Consider the following 20,777-nt stretch of genomic DNA (forward strand, 5'->3'; position numbering starts at 1 on the left):
CTGGGGCTTCTCCTGGGCTACCCACAGTGCCTCACAATGGCCAGGGCTCAAAATGAGGGCCTCAGACATCTGTGCATGTCCCCACCGTAACTGGGCTGTCTCTTTAGTTGCTCTGAGAAAGACAAGTCTTCCAACATTTCTTCCTAATCTCGGATTTCCTTAAAAGCCATCACCATCTCCCATCTAGCGCTTCCAGATTTCCTTTCAGAAAGATGCAGTCCTTCCGCAGCTGGGCCATGCAGATCTCCTGGCATCCAACTTGTTGGAAACAGTGGCCCTCTGCTCAATGATGAGACTGGGGAGGGGAAACAGGAGGACATTTCAAGGAAAGGATGGAGCGTGGATATGAATGGGAAGCGGGTGGTGGGGGAGCTCATCAGCATCCTCAGAGGGGCTCATGCCCACGCTGCAACACAGAATGGGCCTTGCCAGGTGCCCCCATCTCCCCCAGGAGCACAAAGGAGGTCTTTAGGTAGCTGTGCATGGTCCTCCAAGGCTGTTCCTGCTACCAAGCCCAGCTGAAGTTAGAGCCCTGCTCTGATGCGCACGCCTGGCCGCTGAAGACCAAAAGTCTGGAGCTGTTTCCTGGTGCCAGAAGCCTTGGCCACTTGGTTTTCTTTTCTTTTTTTTTTTTGAGACAGAGTTTCACTCTTGTTGCCCAGGCTGGAGTGCAGTGGTGCCATCTTGGCTCACTGCAACCTCCGCCTCCGGGTTAAAGCAATTCTCCTGCCTCAGCCTCCTGAGTACCTGGGATTAAAGGTGCGTACTACAATGCTTGCTAATTTTTGTATTTTTAGTAGAGATGGGGTTTCACCATGTTGGCCAGGCTGGTCTTGAACTTCTGGCCTCAGGTGATCCACCCACCTCAGCCTCCCAAAGTGCTGGAATTACAGGCATGAGCCACCATGCCCCGCCAGCCACTTGGTTTTCAAAGGAGCAGCCTGGTGCAGAGACCAAAGGGGTAAATACATGACAATTAACACGTTGACAGGGCGTCCTATCAAGTGAGGGGGCAATTGATTAAGGAGGCAGCTCTTGGTTAAGGTGGTAGTGGTGCTCATACACTGTACCTGCCATCTTCCCTCTGAGAATGTCAGAATGCCATGCAGATGGTAACTTCATTATTTTTTCAACTTTTGGGGGAAGAAGATGCGGAGACCTGGGTAGAGGCCAGTGACATGTCCCTTGTAAGGTTAATGAGTATTGAACGGTGTCTCCGAGACAGAAACCCAGTTCCTAGGTGCTGGCCACAGACCCTGGAGCCAGGCGTGGGACCAGTGAAGCTGCTTTGCTCATAAGAGTCCAATGGTGGGACCATCAGCTCACTCTAACCTGCTAAGCCCAGGAGGGGAGCAGGGATAATAGATAGGCCGTTGAATTCTCAGGCTGTGGCCCCTTGCTGGCAGCAGTGGTGGAGTTTCGGGGATCAGCTGATGCTGCAGCTCAGAACAGCAGCCACAGATGCCAGCAGTTTAGTCACGTGATTCCTCTGAAAAGCAAGGATTAGAGGACCCCCATTATGCTGCCCATGAGTCCGTGGGCCCACAAAGTTCTGGAACTCTGACCAGCCAGGCATTCACTTGGGAAGGCTGACATTTCTTTCCAAGGAGGACAGGGCTCTCCCCACAGCCACACTCCTCTCTGCAGCTCAAAAAACACATGTCACCACCTCACACCTTCAATGTTCCTTCTCCCCTTGGCAGCATCTCTCTTCTGCAGATGTTTGTAGTCGACTCTGAGTGCCCCGTGCTGAGAAACCTGAAAGCACACCCACCTATGGCTGCGCGTGTTGCACGCTCAAGGCTGGTACGAACCAGAGCTTCCCCTCACGTACTGGCGCAGGCCCAGCCTGCGCCCAGATGTGCAAATGCCAGCCTTACCCATTCAGTTAGGGCCCTAATAAATGCTGAAATCTGGAAGAAGGACTGAGCCCAGCCGCAGTTTCCACTCCCCCACCAAGTTTGGTTTGTTGGCACCAACTTCCTGGTACCTCGGAGACAGATCTCTCCTCCTTCCCCTCTGAGCCCAGCGCCAGTGCCAAGCAGAGAAGAGCAGAGACTTCACAGGAGCTGTAGGACAGTGCTCTTCCTCCCCTGTGCCAGGGGGCTGCCTGGAGCCTGCTGTCATCAGCAGTGTGGTTGTCGTCAATATCTTCACTTACCACTGTTAGCAGGAACCTTAAGCCGTTTCTTAAGAGTGGAGAAGTGGGTGAGACAGCAGAGGGGACCCTCATCATAAGCTCACTTAACATACTTGAAATCAACAATGTACATTCGGCCATAGGATGAAGGCGATCCCGCCCAGGCTCTCGTCCTGTGAGCGCGTGCCTGGGAGGGAGGCTTGTGGAAAGGGTGATGAGACTGCCATCCACAAAGCCCCACCAAGGTCCCCCTCACCGTAAGCATCTCACCACCCTGCGTGTGGCTTGATCTTTAAAGGGGGGGATTTTTCTTTCCCCAGCCCTGGTCTCTAACATCATCTGGTGCTCAGCCAGATTGGGTCCGTCACTCGGGGAAACTGGCCATGCAGGTCTTATCAGCAGACAGCACATCAGCTCAGGGTGACACCTTTGGAGGGGGTTTTCAGGGATGTTTTGTTCTGATTTCCCCCATACTTGCTGGCTTGTGAGCCAGCCCCTGTGTCAGCTACCACGTGGTGCACTTTGCAGTGTATGCAGGCTCACCCTTGTTGAACGGACCCAGGGAGAACTCACGGACTTTGGGGGGATTGGAAGCATGATTTTCTGGTTTCCAAGTCCTGGAAAACTAAAGCTCGAGGCCTCACCTGAACGGTAGCATGTGGGAGCCAGTCCCCAAGGAGCCCCGCTCCATGTGTCCCCCATTCCTAGAGTTCACATAGTTCTGTAGCCTCCTCCTACACCAAGTCAGGTTGGGCCTGTGTGACCAGTAGAAGAGATGGGATGTCACTTTCGAGGTTAGGTTGTGGAAGGTTGTGGCTCTGTCTTGGGCATATTCTCTCTCCCTCTCTCTTTCACCACTGGCTTTGGAGAACCAGCGGCCATGTGGAGAAACTCTGTGGAGAGGCCCTGGGGCCTGTGGATCAGTGACCAGGTGAGTGAGCCGGGAGGCAGGCCCTCCAGCCTGTAGGCTCAGGTGACCGCAGCCCCACCCAACATCTTGAGGGCAACATCCGAGAGACCCCCGAGCCAGGACCACCCAACAGAGCTGCCCTGGATTCTTGGCCCTCAGAAACTGCATGAGATCATCTGTGTGGAAGAATTTGCTGTGTCCAGCAGTTGAGCAGCCTCAGGGCAGCAGTGTCCCACTTTGTGCCTCACTCCTGCCCCTGTGCCCCCTCCTGGGTTTCCCATCGTCACTGTTGTTGTCTTACCACAGGGTGCTTCCAGGCGAGGCTGGCCTGAGTGAGAATGAGGAGCAGGATGCTCCCCAAGAGGTTGCCTTGGACATTAGCCTGGGCCACATCTACAAGGTGAGTCAAGCCGCCTGCCTCATGCAGGGCACTCTCGGCTCACAGTTCAGACCCATTCAGCAGCTAAATTCCAGGAGCATCACAGAGAATCTCCGGCAAGCTCAGCACCACGGCAGGCACTGTGCTGGCTGTGGGCCGGATGCTACAGAAACTGTGTTATCGGACACGGGTCCTGATCTAGGCCCCAACAGAGAGTTCTTGGTTCTTGTACAAGAAAGAATTGGGGCCAGGCATGGTGGCTCATGCCTGTAATCCCAGCACTTTGGGAGGCTGAGGCAGGCGGATCATTTGAGGTCAGGAGTTCCAGACCAGCCTGACCAACATGGTGAAACCCCATCTGTACTAAAAATACAAAAAAAAATCAGCCGGGCATGATGGCGGACACCTGTAGTCCTATCTACTCGGGAGGCTGAGACAGGAGAATTGCCTGACCCTGAGAGGCAGAGGTTGTAGTGAGCCGAGATGGCACCACTGCACTCCAGCCTGGGCGACAGAGCGAGACTCCATCTCAAAAAAACAAAAAGGCTGGATGCAGTGGCTCATGCCTGTAATGCCAGCACTTTGGGAGGCTGAGGCGGGTGGATCACCTGAGGTCAGGAGTTCGAGACCAGCCTGGCTAACATGGCAAAGCCCCGTCTCTACACAAACTACAAAAATTAGCCAGGCTTGGAGGCTGAGGCAGGAGAATTGCTTGAAACTGGGAAGTGGAGGTTGCAGTGAGCTGAGACTGCACCATTGCACTCTAGCCTGGGCAACAAGAGAGAAACTCCATCTCAAAAATAAAAAGAATTGGAAGCAAATCCATAGAGTAAAATGAAAGCAAGTTTATTAAGAAAGTAAACGAATAGGCCAGGTATGGTGGCTCATGCCTGTAATCTTAGCACTTTGGGAGGCCAACATGGGTGAATCACCTTGCAGTTAGGAGTTCAAGATCAGCCTGGCCAACATGGTGAAACCCCGTCTCTACTAAACATACAATAATTAGTCGGGCGCGGTGGCGCGTGCCTGTAATCCCAGCTACTTGGGAAGCTGAGGCAGGAGAATTGCTGGAACCCGGGAGGCGGAGGTCGCAGTGAGCCAAGATGGCGCCACTGCACTCCAGCCTGGGTGACAGAGCAAGACTCTGTCTCAAAAAAAAGTAAAAAATAAAGAATGGCTACTTCATAGGCGGAGCAGCCCCAAGGGCTGCTGGTGTAGTATTTTTATGGTTATTTCTTGATTATGTGCTAAGTAAGAGGTGGATTATGAGTTTTCTGGGAAAGGGGTGGGCAATTCCCATAACTGAGGGTTCTTACCCTTTTTAGACCATATAGGGTAACTTCCTGACATTGCCATGGCATGTGTAAACTGTTATGGTACTGGTGGGAGTGTCTTTTAGCATGCTAATTCACTGTTATTAGCATATAATAAGCAGTGAGGCCGACCAGAGATCACTCTGGTCATCATCTTGGTTTTGGTGGTATCTGGCCGGCCTCTTTACTGCAACCTGTTTTATCAGTGGGGTCTTTGTGAGCTGTGTCGTGCCAACCTCCTATCTCATCCTGTAAGAATACCTAACCTCCTGGGAATGCAGCCCAGTAAGTCTCAGCCTTGTTTTACCCAGCCCCTATTCAAGATGGAGTTGCTCTGGTTCAAACGCCTCTGACAAGCACACTCTCCACACCTGTGCCTGCCACCCAGGACCCTGCAGGGGCCTCACTGTTTCCTGAGCTCCTACCCAGCATGGCCGCGGGGCTCACAGTACCATCCCTTCTGCCTAAGTGTCTCCCAGGGAACTGGTCCTCGAAGTACTCTCCCGTTCCCCCATGCCCTGGCCACCCCTGCCCTCTTTTCTCTCTCCAGTTTCTGGCGCTGTGTGCCCAGGCCCAGCCGGGGGCCTACACTGACGAGAACCTCATGGGACTGATTGAGCTGCTGTGCCGCACCGGCCTGGACGTGGGGCTCCGCCTGCTGCCCAAAGTTGACCTCCAGCAGCTTCTCCTCTTGCTCCTGGAGAACATCCGGGAGTGGCCAGGGAAGGTACTAGACGCCCAGAGCCTGGTCCTCATACAGCTTCGTCACTAGGGACCAAGGTGGCCCCTAGAGTGCCCTGGGTGGGGATGGCACTGCCTGGAGGTCATCGGAATGTCCCTGATCTCCGTGACTGCCCACTTACTCCCCTGTGCGGGCTGGGTGGCGAGAGCAGGGGGAAGGCGGTGTCCTCCTGTAGCCCATGGGGTGCTGTTCTCCTGCAGCTCCAGGAACTGTGCTGCACCCTGAGCTGGGTGTCTGACCACCACCACAACCTGCTGGCCCTCGTGCAGTTCTTCCCGGACATGACCTCCCGGAGCAGGTGCGTGCTGCTCCCCCGCTGCCTCCTCCCTCTCACACGCATCTCTTCGGGGTCTTGTAGGGATCCAGAGTCCTCCCCATCAGCCCCAACAAACCTCCCCTGCCCAATTTCTAATCCCCAGGAGGGAGAACTAAAAATATAACTCACTAATGAGTTCTTTACAAATGAAAAAAAGCTTAATTTTCTTAACATGGTCTTATTAGCAAAACAATTGCCTTGTGCAATTAGCTCCTGCCTGCAGGGCCCCCACTCTCCTTTCTTTGGGGCTCCCTCCCCAGTCTTCAGCTCTGCCTCGTCATTCAGACCTCAGCTGAATTCTGTCCCCTGATCACCCGACTCCCACTCGCACACTCTCGATTCATCCTTCTGTTTTCTTTTCTGCCTAGCATTTACCCATGCCAGAAATTATGTTACTCTTTGTTTCCTTGTTTATGGCTGTGGCTTTCCTCGAAGTTACCTCTACCAGAACAGCTACCTTATCAGGGTCACTGCCATATTGTCCCAGATCTAGAACAGTGCCTAGCGTGCTGTTCGGCGCTCTGTAAATTTTTTTTTTCTTCTTCTTGAGACAGAGTCTTGCTCTGTCACCCAGGCTGGAGTGCAGTGGTGCGATCTCAGCTCGCTGCAAGCTCCACCTTCTGGGTTCACGCCATACTCCTGCCTCAGCCTCCCGAGTAGCTGGGACTACAGGCGCCCGCCACCACACTTAGCTAATTTTTATATTTTTAGTGGAGACAGGGTTTCACCGTGTTAGCCAGGATGGTCTCAATCTCCTGACCTCGTGATGTGCCTGCCTCGGTCTCCCAAAGTGCTGAGATTACAGGCATGAGCCACCACGCCTGGCCTGTAAATTCTTTTCGAATGAATGAAGTGGGTAAACAAACTCAGCCCAGGAGGAGATAAGGCCCATTGGCTGGATCTGGCCCTGCTTCTCTCTCCACTTTCCTTCTCCCACTTTTGGCTACAGTCTTACGGGATTGCCTGCCCTTTCCGGAGCAGACCACTCCCATCCACTCGCCTTGCTCTTCTCCCTCCCTCTTCCCTTCTCTTTCTGGGCCTGTCCCTTTGCAGCTCCTCCTGCCTAGAATGACTCCTTTCCTACCCCTCACCTTTGGCAGACACCTCTGTGTTACCCTCCACTGGGACCCCTTCCCTCCCCTGCACTGTTCCAAGGGTGGTCTCTGGGAGCCGGCTTGGAGTTTGAATTGCCTCACACCCCAGGGCCCAGCCTGGTAGAGGCTCTGCTTGTTGACTAAGTTACCTTCAGTTGTCCTGGGCTCCGCTTCAGTGCTGAGCAGGCAGTCCCATCTCTTTCTGTCTTTCCTGGGAATCTGGCTGGCAGAGAGGCAGCCTGTGCACAGTTGGGAGAGGGCAGGTTTCATCCTCTCTCTGAAAGAATGGGACTTCTGGAAGCTCTGTCAGAGGACTCCAGGGGCCTCAGTGAGGGAGGCTGCCTGCAGCCCAGCAGCCTGGTATTTCTTCATGGGATGGAGAGGCCGACCCTGCCTCCTGATTCCCTGTTCTCCCCAGACTGCCCATCCACTCTGCTTTGCCAGCTGGAAATTACAGTCCTAGAGGTTTCTGCCATCCCCACCTGTTACCCCTTTCGTCCCTAAATCCTGTCCTTTCTGCCTTCTGTATCCTAAATCCAACTCCGTGACAGCCAGGACCATGTCTGGCTCACGTAAATCAGTCACCTCCTTTCATCTCACCGGCTCACCTGGAGGGTGGCAGAGGCATTTCTTCCTCTTCTCCAAAGTCTGCCTGCTCTGTAGATGCCTGGGGGTTCCTGTGATGATCACGTCTCTGCCTTACCATGCTCCCCATTGCCTGCAGGGCCAGGTGCAAATTCTTAGGCTGGTCCCTAGGCCCCCTCATCCACCTCGTCCAGCCAGTTTCTCATTTGCTCCATCCAGGGCATGGTGTTTGTGGTTGTTTTTCTCGCACATACACACAGTAAACCTCACTCTTTTCACAGCTGCATAGTATTTCCCTAGTGTGTGTGCCACTGTAGTCTCCTAATGTAGCAGGACGACCACAGTCCAGAACCCCTCAGACACCAAGTTGTGGAAGGAAAGGGCTTTATTCAGCTGGGAGCATTGACGGGCTCACGTCTCCAAAAACCGAGCTGCTTGAGTCAGCAATTCCTGTCGCTTTTAAGGGCTTACAACTCTAAGAGAGCCCGCGTGAGAGGGTCGTGATCGATTGAGCAAGCCGTGGGTACGTGACTGGGGGCTGCATGCACTGGTAATCAGAATGGAACAGAACAGGACAGGGTTTTTCACAGTGCTTTCCCGTATAATGTCTGGAATCTATAGATAACATAAACCGGTTAAGTCAGGGGTCAGTCTGTAACTACCAGGCCTGGAATGCAGCACTGGGCTGTCTGACTACTGATTTCATTTCTTTCTTTTCTTTAACTCCTACTTTTTCTTTGAGGCAGAAATTGGGCATAAGATAACATGAGGGGTGGTGTCCTCCCTACTAATACTGGACATTCTTCCAGTGACTGTTTATATGAGCTTTGGGTGTCTGTGCAGATATTTCTATGAGATAAATTCCTTGATGTGAAATTGCAACCCTAAAGTATGTAAAGCTGGACCTATTAGTAACACCACCAAATAGGTATGAAAGTGCATATTTTTCTGCATTCTCATTAATACTACATATTCCCAGTTTTGTTTTTGAGTTTTAGTCAATCTGGTGAGTGGAAAACATCATCCTGTGGTTCTAATTTTCATTTCCCTGATTGCCAGTGAAACTGAGTATCTTTTTATGTATTTATTGGCCTTTTGTGTTTCTCTTACTGTAAATTACCTTTTGGTATTTCTTACCCACTTTCCTATCAGTTAATTTATCTTCTTATCAACTCTGTTGATCTTCATGTTGCTTATTATGTTACAGTATGTTTTCTCCAAAGGTTATATAGATTGTCCTTTTTAAATCTTTATGTATGGTACCTTTCAGTGAACTGGAATTTTTTTTCTTTTTTTTTTTTTTACTTTTTCAGTCCTTTTTTTTAATTTTAGAATAGATTTAGATTTACAGGACAGTTTTATGGATAATGCAGAGAATTGATTGGGATTTTTGTGTAATGTAATCTTTCCATATGGAAGATGAAGGGTTTCCCCACCAAGACCATAAAGATAGTGTGCTTTCTTCTCTTTCAGGACTGGCTTTACTTTGTGTCCATCAGCTCTTAATCCCAACTGTAATCTGTTTGTCCTTGGTATGAGAGAAGGATCTAACTTGATTTTTTCCATCCCCAAACAGCCAGTGGGGACCCAACGTCAATTTTTCTGCCTTTTGTTTTGTTTTTTGAGAGAGGGTCTCACTCTGTCACCCAGGCTGGAGTGCAGTGGTACCATCATGGCTCACTGCAGCCTCGACCTCTTGGGATCAAGTAATCCTCCTGCCTCAACCTCCTTAGTAGCTAGGACTACAGACAGATGCCAACACACCCATCTAATTTTTAAATTTTTTGTAGAGACAAGGTCTCCCTATGTTGTGCAGGCCGATCTCAAACCCCTGGGCTGAAGTGATCTTCCCACTTCAGCCTCCCAAACTGCTGGGATCACGGGTGTGAGCCACCATGCCTCAGCTTTTTGGTCTTAATAATTCATCCTTTCAAGACAGATTTGAAGCTACCTTCTCCATATCCTAAGTTTATGACTTCACTCCTTCATCTGCTAGCCATGTTAAACTGTGATTTCATGAATCAGTGTCTTTTGTGGAATCTGTGGGTAGCTCCAGGGCCCATGGCAAGTGCCCTTTAAATGCCAGGAAATGAATGAAACAGAGCATCTTGCGCCTGCCTTTCAGGCAGCCATGTCAGCAGGGTGATGCTTTGTGCCAAGAGCTTTACTAGGAAGGAGGGTGCCTTATCGGGATCAGTGTTATTGATTTTATTTTTCTAAATAGATAAAAGCATTCAAATAAGACAAAATTCGTAAGGTACCAAGGAGTACCTTTTTGAAAGTACTCCTTTCAAATTTGATGTTGAAAATGCGCTTCTTCCCCTGAGCCAGAGCCACCTGGCTGGCCGCCAGCCTCTGTCTGCGTGTGCACGTACCCGCCGTTTCCTCACCTTCTTTGCTCTTCAGGGTGTGTTCTGGCCGTCATCCCCGATTGGGTTGTAAAGGGCTCCTAATTCTTTTTTCCTGCCGCGTTGTACTCACTGTGGGTCTTCAGTGAGCCGCTGCTCCACTGTGCTTCCCGCGGCGGCCACAGAGCTTACTGGCTGCCTTCACTGGTGGCTGCCCCACTGGGCTCTGTGCCCAGACTGACCCCAGGAAGAAGGGCAGATTGGTGTACGAAGGGCTGTCACACTCTTTGTCTGCTCGACTGACTGGTTAAGCACAAAGCGAGAACTCCTGCTGACACTCATGCAGTACACCCGCAGCCCCTGCCTCAGCGTTCAAGACTTCATGGGATGCACTGCAAATGTAAGGAAGAGCTGGGCCTAACCATGAAAAATGAAAGTGAATACTAAGGCAGACCACCTGAAACAGAGCCAAGGGGAAGAGGAGGTTCTTGGAGGAACATCCACCTTGGGAGGTGGTGCCATTGGGGCAGCTCAGGCAGCTTTGGGAAGAGCAGCATGCCATCCCCACTTCTGTTCAGGGCTCCTGCAACTGCTTGCACTCTACTGAAAGCTGATGTCCCAGGCTCTGGGGATCCTCTTCCTTCACTGCCTGCGGCTATTCATTAAACATCCTGTGTGCGCTGCTTCAAAGCAGAAGGTCAGATGAAGCCAGCTCCCGCAGGCTGCCTGGTCAGATGGAGGAATGGACAAAGCCTGCGTAAAATGGCTCACGAAACCAGCCCTGACAATGACGTAGAGTTCCTTGCCTGGCAGACCAGAATCAATCCAAAAGGACAGTGCTGCCCAGTGTTGGCAGGATGTGAGGAAACAGGCATATGCTTCCCTGCTCATGAGATGCGGTCAGTAGTCCCTCTGGAGGCCAATTTGGCAAAATCAAGCAAATGACTTTAAAATGTGCACACCCTTCAAAAAGCTAGATCGTTTTCTGGGGAACTAGATGGCAAAGATTCATTGACAAGGATGTTTGGCATAGCAATGTCATGATAGTGAAGAACTGGAAATTGCCTCAGTGCCCCACCATCGATTCAGTTCTGCCCATGCTACGGAGTATTAAAAATGATGTCACAGGAAAATGGGAAAGTTAATGAAATACGCTGAGTGGAAAAAAGGCTTTGAAGCCATATGTAAAGTGTGATGCCAATTCTGTTTAGGGGAAAAGAAAGGCCATCTTTGGGTGTGAGGTTAATAGGAGTGTTTTTGGTTGCCTAGGGCTTATTTCCCCCTTTCTTTTTTTCTTTTTCTTTCTTTTTTTATTTCCCACTCTGTCGCCCAGGCTGGAGTGCAATGGCACAGTCTCAGCTCACTGCAACCTCCGCCTCCCGTGTTTAAGCGATTCTCCTGCCTCAGCCTCCCAAGTGGCTGGGACTACAGGTGCTTGCCACCACACCCAGCTAATTTTTGTATTTTTAGTAGAGACGAGGTTTCTCCATGTTGGGCAGGCTGGTCTTGAACTCCTGACCTTGTGATCTGCCCGCCTCGCCCTCCCAAAGTGCTGGGATTATAGGCGTGAGCCACCGTGCCCATCCTCTTGTTTCCCCTTTCTAAAGACCCTGTCGGCCTCCGAGCTCCTGCTCTTACCCCCACAGCCAGTTCTCACCAATTAGCCAGAATCACTTCTATTTAATAAGTTTTTAAAGTTTTGTTGGCTGGGTGCGGTGGCTCACACCTGTAATCCCAGCACTTTGGGAGGCCGAGGTGGGTGGATAACTTGAGGTCAGGAGTTCAAGACCAGCCTGGCCAACATGGTGAAACCCCGTCTCTACTAAAAATAGAAGAAAAAAAAAATTAGCTGGGCATGGTGGCATGCACCTGTAATCCCAGCTATTCAGGAGGCTGAGACAGGAGAATCATTTGAACCCGGGAGGCAGAGGTTGCAGTGAGCCGAGATTGTGCCATTGCACTCCAACCTAGGAGGCAGAGTGAGACTTCGTCTCAAAAAAAAAAAAAAATTTGGTTATAGATAATTTCAAGACATATACAAACGTTGAGAGGCTAGTAAAATGGACTCCATGTACCCATTTTCCATCTCAGCAGACACAGCCGTGGAGACTCCTCCTTCCCTCACCCACTGCCCCCCACCCGTGCCCCACATCACTGTGAATCAGAGCAAATGATTAGACTTATTTTATTCAGTACGTGTCTCTAAAAAGATAAGATTTTGGTGGTTTGTTTGTTGTTGTTGACAGAATCTCTTTCGCCAAGGCAGGAGTGCAGTGGTGCCATCCAGGCTCACTGCAGCTTCGACCTCCTGGGCTTAAGTGATCCTCCTGCCTCAGCCTCCCGAGTAGCTGGGACTACAGGCATGCACCATCCCACCTAGCTAACTTCTTTAAGTTTTTGTAGAGACAGGATCTCCCTGTGTTCCCCAGCCTGGTCTTAGACCCCTGGGCTCAAGTGATCCTCCCACCTTGGCTTCCCAAAGTGCTGAGATCACAGGCATGAGCCACAGTGCCCAGCCCTTGGTGGGTATTTTAAAACATAATTACAACATTATGATGACACCTAAAACACTGAACCATAAAAGAACTGTCATAAGCAATTGAGTCACTTCCCTGCTCCAGAATCTTCCAAGACTTTGCATCATCTTGGAAGGAAGCCTGGAGTCTTTAAGGTGGCCGCTAAGGCCCCTTTGCGGTGTGGCCCTGCCCTCTGCTCTTCTTCTCCCTGTCCCTGTGGTGCACTGGCCACTTGTGTCTTGATGCCCACCCTCCCTCATGCCCGCACTTTGGTAGGAGACTCCCACCTTCTCATCATGGTGGTCTCTGCTCACATGTCACTGCCTCAGAGAGGTTTCACCTGATCCTTTTTTCCAAATGAGCTGCCACCTCAGGGCTCTGCACAACCTCCCTTTCCTTCATTTTTCTCCACTGACTACCAGGACCAGAAGTGAACTATGACCAGCCCTCCCCATGAGTATGAGCTCCCTGGGCAGGAGGGCCCCATCCATCTCCCCCATGTCTGCATCCTCAGCACCCAGAACAGAGCGTGGACTAGAATATCACGGGTGCTGAGTAAATATTTGGCAAATAAGTAAAAGCCAACAATGTTTGGCTCTCTTCTGATCTCTTCCTGTGATGGAAATACATTGAGGTTTGCGAGGGGGGTGGGCTTCCTTCCTGTGTTGAGGAGGCGTCTTCCTCGCACCCTCCTCTGCACAGAAGCCGGGAGTCAGGCACTCCTTTGTTCCACCTCTGGGAGCAAGACCCAGGCCTAACCACTTGGATGCTCCTGAGGAAAGGACTCAGGGACGGCAGTCCTCACAGGCTTTTCTGGGCAAGGACCCTGCTGCTCCACGCCCCTTGGCCAGGTTCTCCATCTTCCTGTGAATTCTGGAGCACCCCAGGATCCTCTCAGTGTTCTTATGTCTGGAGCAGCCAGCCAAGCAGGTTCTGTGTGGCCACCAAGGAGGAACTGACTGATGGAGCGGAAGTGCAGACAGCCTAGGGAGAGAGCAGCCTCACGCTCGTCAGGTCCTTGCGCACTGGGGATAAGAGCTGGGACAGGCGCAGACGCACCGTGGCTTCCCTCGAAGCCCTCGTTTCCCTCCCATTTTGTTCACTTCCTCACTGTGGGGCCAGAGGGCCCCACCTTTCCTTCTCTCCTTACCACTGCCCGGCCCTCGGTCAGCTCCTGGACCCCTTCTCCACTGTGGACTCCCTGCCTGCCTGTTCTCAGACCTGAAACTGCACGGCCAAACAGTGATGCCACATGCATGTCCCTTGTCCCCACCTTGGCTCTTGACCCCTTCAGGCTGCCAGGAGTCACAGCGAGTTCCTGGCCAGCCTCCTGGGGACCTTAGCAGACTCCATGCTTCCTGCTGCTGAAGCCTCTGCACTCCCAGCGAACAGCCACCCCCACTAGACAAACGCAGTGCTCTCAGTTCTCACCTCCCTGCTGCCCACTGCACCCTTAATTCTGGATCCTGGCAGTCCTGCCTCTCCCAAAACCTTCTGCAGTCATCCCTTATTCTTGTACCATTTGCTTTTTGTTCACTAGCTTTCTCTGCAGCAAATAAATGCGTTCCTGTGTCTCCTACCTTAAAACAGCCATTCTATCTCCACCCACATCTCCCTCGAGCTCCTGCCGCAGCTCCAAGCTTCCTCCCCCAGTTCTCTTTCACTCATGGCTGAATCCTGCCCACCCTCGGGCAGGTTGGATTCTTCGGAGCTCGGAGTGTCACAGAGAGCTCTCACTGTGGGCAGGTGAGGCCAGAAGGTCTGGAAGGAGGCAGTCAAGGCCCAGTCAACCTGGAGATTTCAGAAGGGCACCAAATCTGGAGGAAGGAACAAGAGGCAAGATGAAGGTCGCGTCCGGAGCCTGGGCTGGAGCTGGGAGGCAGACAGCAGCGGGAAGGTGGGCGGCGGTCAGGCCATGATCGCCAGGAGGGGGACATGGCTGGAGAGGACGCGGCTCCCTCTCAGATGGGATGTCTGAAGGACCTAAAGGGCCAGGAGCTGAGGAGACACCTCTTGTGGCACCAGGCACTCCAGTCAAGCTGCTCCGTCACCAGGGACCTCTCGGGCCCTTCCTGATGAGCAACCAGCACTTCCTTCCCTGGGCTTCCCAGGGCCCTCCTGGCTTTCTCAGCTGCCCTCAGGGATACCCCTCCCCTACCAGCCCTCGAGTCTTCGTGGGCCTCAGGATTCCACCCCAGCCCTTCCTGTGGCACAGGCCCATGAAGTCGGGGGTGCTAGGTGCCCCCCACTTGCCCCGATCCAGGACTGGGGCACTCTTTCCACTGCTGGGGGTGGCAGAGGAGTCACCTCTGCCAAAGGTGGTCACCTTACCAGGGCTGGGCCCCTTCCTTGGCAGCAGCCCAGTGCTGAGACACAAAGATCTTCCCCGTTGCCTTAGTTGAGGATGTCTCCGAAGGACCCTGCTGGCTCCGGAGTCCTTGTGGGGTCAGCTGAGGCCTTCACTGGCTGCGTGGCAGCCTGGTTTCCTTTGTTTCTCCCCGCATAAATTCCCTGCATCCTCTCTCCCTACGTAAATTCCCTGCTTGCTCATATCCATTTCAGAGCCTACTTTCTGGGGAAGCCAGCCTGAGACACCATCTCATCCGCACCCGAGGCCTCAGCTCCAGGCACATGCTAGCAGCTCCCAAATGAATACCTGTGGCCAGACTTTGCTGCTGAGCACCGATCTGTGTGACACATGTCTGGGATTCAGCATGTGGGAAGCAGGAGTCACCACCTTCCCAGGAGGACCCCTTCCCTGTCTTCCATGGCTCCATGAGTGGCACCAGTGCCTGCCCACTGCCCAGGCCTGGAGTCCTATGGACAGATTCGGTGCCCTGGAGCTCCCCAGTCTCCCACAGTGCTCATTCCTCCTCACCCTCTCTGTCGCTGCCTTGGTGCAGCTCTTCCTGCAACCCCCTTGGATTTCCGCCAGAGCATCCCACTGTCTCTTTCCAGGCTTTCTCCACCAGCTCCACCTTGTGCTGTCCCGGAGTGTGACCTTCCTTCAGATGCTCATGTGTTCCCATTGCTGATGTGCATAAAATCTTTCAGACTTTCCCCCTCAGGGTGAAATGCCACAGCGCAGCCTGGGGTTGGAGGGCGTTGGTGCCCCCTTTCCCAGGCTCACATGCCACCCTGCTCCCTGCAGGCTTCCACGCTTTTGCCGCGTCCTAGAACTTGGCAGCCACCCCAACTCAAGATGATCATTTGCCTCCAAGCTTTTCCGCATCTGTCTCCTCCTGGAGAGGCCTCTTCCCATTCTCCTCCTCTGCCTGGTTCACATCTCTTCAGCCTCAAGACGAGGCTCGGGCCAAGGCATCTCCTCTTTGAGCAGCCCTTGTTGCAGGCCCATCAGGCTGTCCCCCTCACTGACGCGGGCCGTGAGCATCAGAGGGACAGGTGCTGTGGCCGTACTCCCTGAGTCCACAGAGCCTGGCATGGCAGGGGGACTCACTCAGCACACTCGTGCTTTGTCTGCTTCTGGAGGGCAGATTTCAAAGAAGCATAAAGAGGTAGAACTTAAAAAAAAAAAAAAAAAGATTCTAGGGCCAGGCACGGTGGCTCACACCTGTAATCCCAGCACTTCGGGAGGCTGAGGCAGGTGGATCACTTGAGGTCAAGAGTTCAAGACCAGCCTGGCCAACATGGTAAAACCCCGGGTCTACTAAAAATACAAAAATTAGCCGGGCATGGTGGTGTGCACCTGTAGTCCCAGCTATTCAGGAGGCTGAGGTTGTTGTAGCGAGCCAAGATCACGCCACTGCACTCCAGCCTGGGTGACAGAGCAAGACTGTCTCAAAAAAAAAAAAAAAAAATTAAGAAGAGAGATGTCTCAGGTGGGCTGGGAGATCTTGCACTGAAGCTTTGAATATGGATTACAAAGGAGCCCAGTGAGGAAAAGAAGGGAAGCATTAAAGGCTGCAGGGGCTCCCCTCAGAGCTTGTTCGTGGTCTCAGGTTTGGAAAGAAGGGCACCAAAGTAAGGTAGCCGGACAAACGGCGTGGACCAGCAGGAGTGTTGTTGGGAAATGCCGAAGGCCATAAAAGGAGTTTCTGTGTAGTTACTTTTGAAGCAAGGAGTGCGGTTTGGGGCTGACAGTAAAACGTTAGCCCTGATGCAGAAGGAACAACACTACACAATTCGTATTTTGCTTTTGCCATCTTTGTCAAGGAGAACAGTTTTTCATTTGGAATCAAATATTGGTCGTCGAAGGGGGTTAAAGCCTAAGAGAGTGTGGGAGGCTGCATGACCAACCTCACTGTGCAGAGGAGGCCGTCTCCCCGGTGGGACGACGTCTCACTGCTGCTGGGAGACATGAAGTTGGGGCCGTGGCTCCATGGGGACTTTTGGAGGCGGAGGGCTTCCAGGAGATGGGGGCAGTGGTGCTTGATGTGCTCCTCCAGGTTATTCTCTAGGGGATTCCGGCTTGGGAGCACATACATAGAAAAGGAAACACTGCTTTCTAGGAGTCCTAACAAGAAATCATACCAGGCAAGCCTCACTTTTCCACAGGTCAACCAGAATCATACTCCAGAGAGGAGTGTGCAGTGCCTGTATGTAGGTTTCCTGGGCATTTGGTAGAGGCTGTCACCATAGGCTGGGTTCGGCATGAAGGAATGCGAGTCAACGATGATAGAATGAAGTGGGCTCATTATCAAAAGGTGCTGCTGGCCATCAGAGTGTGCCCAGAGGGCAGGCCCTGTCACCACCCCGAGTTCTGTCTCCACTCACAGGTTGGCCAGGGCAGGCCCAGTGTTTTGGATGAGGCTATTAATAGAACAATGGTCAGATTCACAGATGACATGAATGCAACTGACAGCAGACTGAAGATCCCAGAAGATCTCAACAGACTGTAATGATGGACTGAGTTGAAAAGGGAGGCCCAGCTGCACAATTAAGAACAGGATCTGGGAAATGGGATTTGACAGCAAGACGTGTGAAAAAAAAGACTTTGGGCTCAATCTGTTAACTGCGTTGTGTTGTGGGGCTGCCAAGAAAATGAGCATCAGCCTCAACTCCGAGTGTCTCACTTGAAAGGGAACATTGACAACCCCCAGGGCCGTCAGAGGACCCAAACCAAAATGGCAAAAAAAGGTACAAAAAGATGGGAATGAGGGGGCTGTGGCGCCTGCAGGAAGGGGCAGCCACGGGAATGTGGCAACTTCTTCCAAGCGTAGAGGACCTAGGTTGGCGGAGAGCTCCCTCCTGGAGGCCCCAGAGGACAGGATCCAGAAGCTTTGAGTGGAAGTCCCAGAAGGGCAGGTTTTGGCAAAATATGGGAACAATTTCCTTTGGTTAGTCCGGTAAATGAATTTGGGCTGTCTTGGCAGATACTGCACTTCCTTTGCTGAAGTGAACACTTATTGGGGGTGTGGCAAAGAGAATTAAAATGGATAACTATGCAGAAGCTAGATTAGGTGACTTCAAGGTGTTTTCTTTTTTCTTTTTCTTTTTTTTTTTTTTTTTTTTTTGAGACAGAGTCTTGATCTGTCGCCCAGGCTGGAGGGCAGTGGCACGATGTCGGCTCACTGCAACCTCTGCCTCCCAGGTTCAAGTGATTCTCCTGCCTCAGCCTCCCAAGTAGCAGGCATTACAGGCACCTGTCACCACACCCGGCTAATTTTTGTATTTTTAGTAGAGACGGGGTTTCACCATGTTGGCCAGACTGGTCTCGAACTGACCTCAGGTGATCCTCCCACCTCGGCCTCCCAAAGTGCTGGGGTTACAGGCGTGAGCCACTGCGCCCAGCAGACTTCAAGGTGTTTTCTAAGCCTGAGGTTCTGTGATTTTTATCATACAAAGAGGGAGATGAGAATGGAAGTTGGTATGATTGTGCATGTGTACCTTTTAATTTACTTATAATACGTGTGAATGGAAGGACACATATCATAGGTGGACACTTCGTGCCCTTTGCAAAAGAGATCATCCATGTACCACCTGACCATGGGACAGAATGTCTGCCGCTCCCCAGAAGCCCCATCAGGCCCCTGCCAGGCGTTCCCTCCTGCAGAGGTAATCACTTTCACAGCTTCCATCACATAGATTCATTTTACCTGTTTTGTTGGTTGGTTGGTTTTTGAGAGATGGGGGTCTCCCTATGTTGCCCAGGATGGCCTCGAACTCCTGACCTCAAATGAGCCTCCTGCCTCAGTTTCCCAAAGTGCTGGGATTACAGGTGTGAGCCACCGTGCCTAGCCCAATTTTGCCTGTTTTTAAACATTTATATAAATGGGACCATGCAGAGCATTCTCCCTTGGGTCTGGCTTCCTTGGCTCAACACCTGGTTTGTGGGGCCTCTCCACGTCAATGTGCGTGGTTATATATAGACGGGTTCCTCATGTTGCCCTGTGGTGGTCCACTCGTCTGGGTCTGTGGCCGACTGTGTCCCGCCGTCTATTCCCGTCCACACTGTGTGTGCTCAGACTGGTCTGTGGATGACCAGGCAGTCTGGTGGCTGTGGGCTTGCAGACCCCCGGGAGGGACAACCAGCTTCTAAGCCCACCCCCTGGTTCTTCCCACCTGGCAAGTGCGCAATGAAGAGTCCAGGGAAGGAGTGCCGAGCAGGTGGCTGACAGGCAGCCTGATGGACGAGAGGCCCGGGGTGCGAGCCAGGCGGACGCCCTGAGGCAGCATGTCAGGCAGCATTGCCACGGTGGAACAGGCCACTGCCGTTGCTTCCTGAGCTGCCCTGGAGACTGGAAAAGGCAGCTCATGCCTCTGGCCAGGTGCCTGACAGCCTTTTAGGGCAGTTCAGTCTTGGCAGGGCCCAGTTCTCCTCCCAGGGAGTGAAGACAAGGGGCTCCAGAGGGGCTGTGCTGGCCTATGTCACTGCCCGACATCCCAGCAGCCCACGTGGTTGGTGCCTTTGCCTTCCTGGGTGCCCCTTGCGGAGGCTAGGAAGCAGAGCGCTGGCATTCCACTTCTGACCCTGCTGCGGGTTTGGAAAAGTCATTTGTGAATGTCTCAGTGCCTTCGACTCCTCTGAGTGCTAATCCAGTGTCCTGGTCTTGTGGAGGCCCGTGGTGGGTGGAGGGGGACAGGGCGGAGGCAGAAGCTGGCCTGGCCTTGCCTGGCCTGGCTGGTGCACACCAGGGCTGGAGCCTGTTGCCTTATATGACAGTGGCTGGGATGGCCCCATGGCTTCTGCCTCCTCCTCTGAACCTGGTTGGAGTTCCGGGGAGGCCTTGCCAGGTGGGGTCAGGCCTCTTCTATGGGAGGGAGAGCCCACAGCCAGCCTCAGCCAGCCCCTCTGCTTGTGCCCTGCACAGTCTGGGTGGTGGTGGGGTGAGGCTTTTCTTTTTCTTCTCCATGGAATAAGTTCTCAGTCTGTAAAATAAAAAAGTGGTCTCGCCCCGCCCCCCGCCCCCTCCTTGCTGTGTCCCAGTGGGATCTAAGAATGCAGGACGGGGTTTAAAAGGCGGGGAGGGCCATCAGGATGAAAGGCAGTGGGCAGGCGGGGACAGCAAGGGGGCTCACCACTCACATGTGGGTTTCTTTTCATCCATTCACCCTCTTGGTGCTTCTTGTGGTGCTTTTCTTCATTTCTGGATAACAGCCCCATCCTGACCCACCCTGCCTGCCTCTTCCCTTCTGGAACCACCCCTGGCACTGCTTTGCCGGCCTGCCTGCTCCCCTCACCCCCGGGCCGGGCAGGCCCTCCTCGCCCGCTGTGAGTAAACGAGTAAACGAGCTCCCGCGCAGGCCTCAAGTTTTGGATTAATGAAGCCCAGATGCAGACTTCTGACTGGCTTTGAGTTCACTGTGGAGCAGCTCAGAGGGGCCATTGACCTCCCACTGTGTTCCCGGCCCAGCTGCTGCTGGGGCTCCCAAACAGCTGGAAAGCTGGCCCTGTCTGACAGGGAGGCGAAGGCCTGTGCGTGGGGGAGAACCTGAAGCTTGGGGCTCTGGGTGTGGGGCCACGGGGTGGCCTGCACCCACGGGATTCTGTTGCAGGGGCCGTAGAGAGGGGATAAGGGGCTTCTGTTAGTTATCCCATGGTTCAGTCCGGGTGGGCGCTGCCTTTCCTCAGTGCTCAGTGTGGGGGAAGTGGGAAGTGTTGAGTGAGTACACAGTGGTGCTGCGCAGGAGGGGGTTGAGGCTAAAGGGGCCCAGGATCAGGGCAGCCCCACGATGGTTCACATCAGGTCTTCACAGTCAGGCATGGAGGGGAATGGTTGGTCCCTCTCAGGGTTGCTAGACACGATGCACATATCACATGGGATAAACTTATGCCAGAAAAATTATTTTCGGTCAGGCTTGGTGGTACATGCCTGTGATCCCAGCTACTTGGGAGGCTGAGGCAGGAGAATCGCTTGAACCCAGGAGGCGGAGCTTGCAGTGAGCTGAGATGCCGCCACTGCACTCCAGCCTGGGAAACAGAGCAAGACTCCTGCTCAAAAAAAAAAAAAAAAGAAAGAAAAAGAAAAAGTAT

The 20,777-nt window shown here is 52.8% G+C and overlaps 1 protein-coding gene and 1 long non-coding RNA gene across 6 annotated transcripts in view; one reads left to right on the forward strand and one right to left on the reverse strand.

Moving 5' to 3' along the window:
• FAM178B (family with sequence similarity 178 member B) overlaps positions 1–20,777 on the forward strand; it is a 111,901-nt gene that overhangs the window by 60,811 nt on the left and 30,313 nt on the right. For all 5 annotated transcript variants that reach the window (XM_063789568.1, XM_063789571.1, XM_063789570.1 and 2 more), the window contains exons 10-12: positions 3,357–3,450; positions 5,293–5,469; positions 5,685–5,782. In XM_063789568.1, the coding sequence (XP_063645638.1) occupies positions 3,357–3,450; positions 5,293–5,469; positions 5,685–5,782 (369 nt within the window). The remainder of the gene's footprint in view (positions 1–3,356; positions 3,451–5,292; positions 5,470–5,684; positions 5,783–20,777) is intronic.
• On the reverse strand, positions 1,100–7,840 carry LOC104005084 (uncharacterized). Its single transcript, XR_678237.3, has 3 exons — positions 7,503–7,840; positions 7,044–7,171; positions 1,100–2,895 (listed from the first exon to the last, which is right to left on the reverse strand). It is a non-coding gene; the product is annotated as an uncharacterized LOC104005084 (long non-coding RNA).

This window comes from Pan troglodytes, chromosome 12 (assembly GCF_028858775.2).
Source record: "Pan troglodytes isolate AG18354 chromosome 12, NHGRI_mPanTro3-v2.0_pri, whole genome shotgun sequence".
In the NCBI taxonomy this organism is placed as follows: Eukaryota; Metazoa; Chordata; class Mammalia; order Primates; family Hominidae; genus Pan; species Pan troglodytes.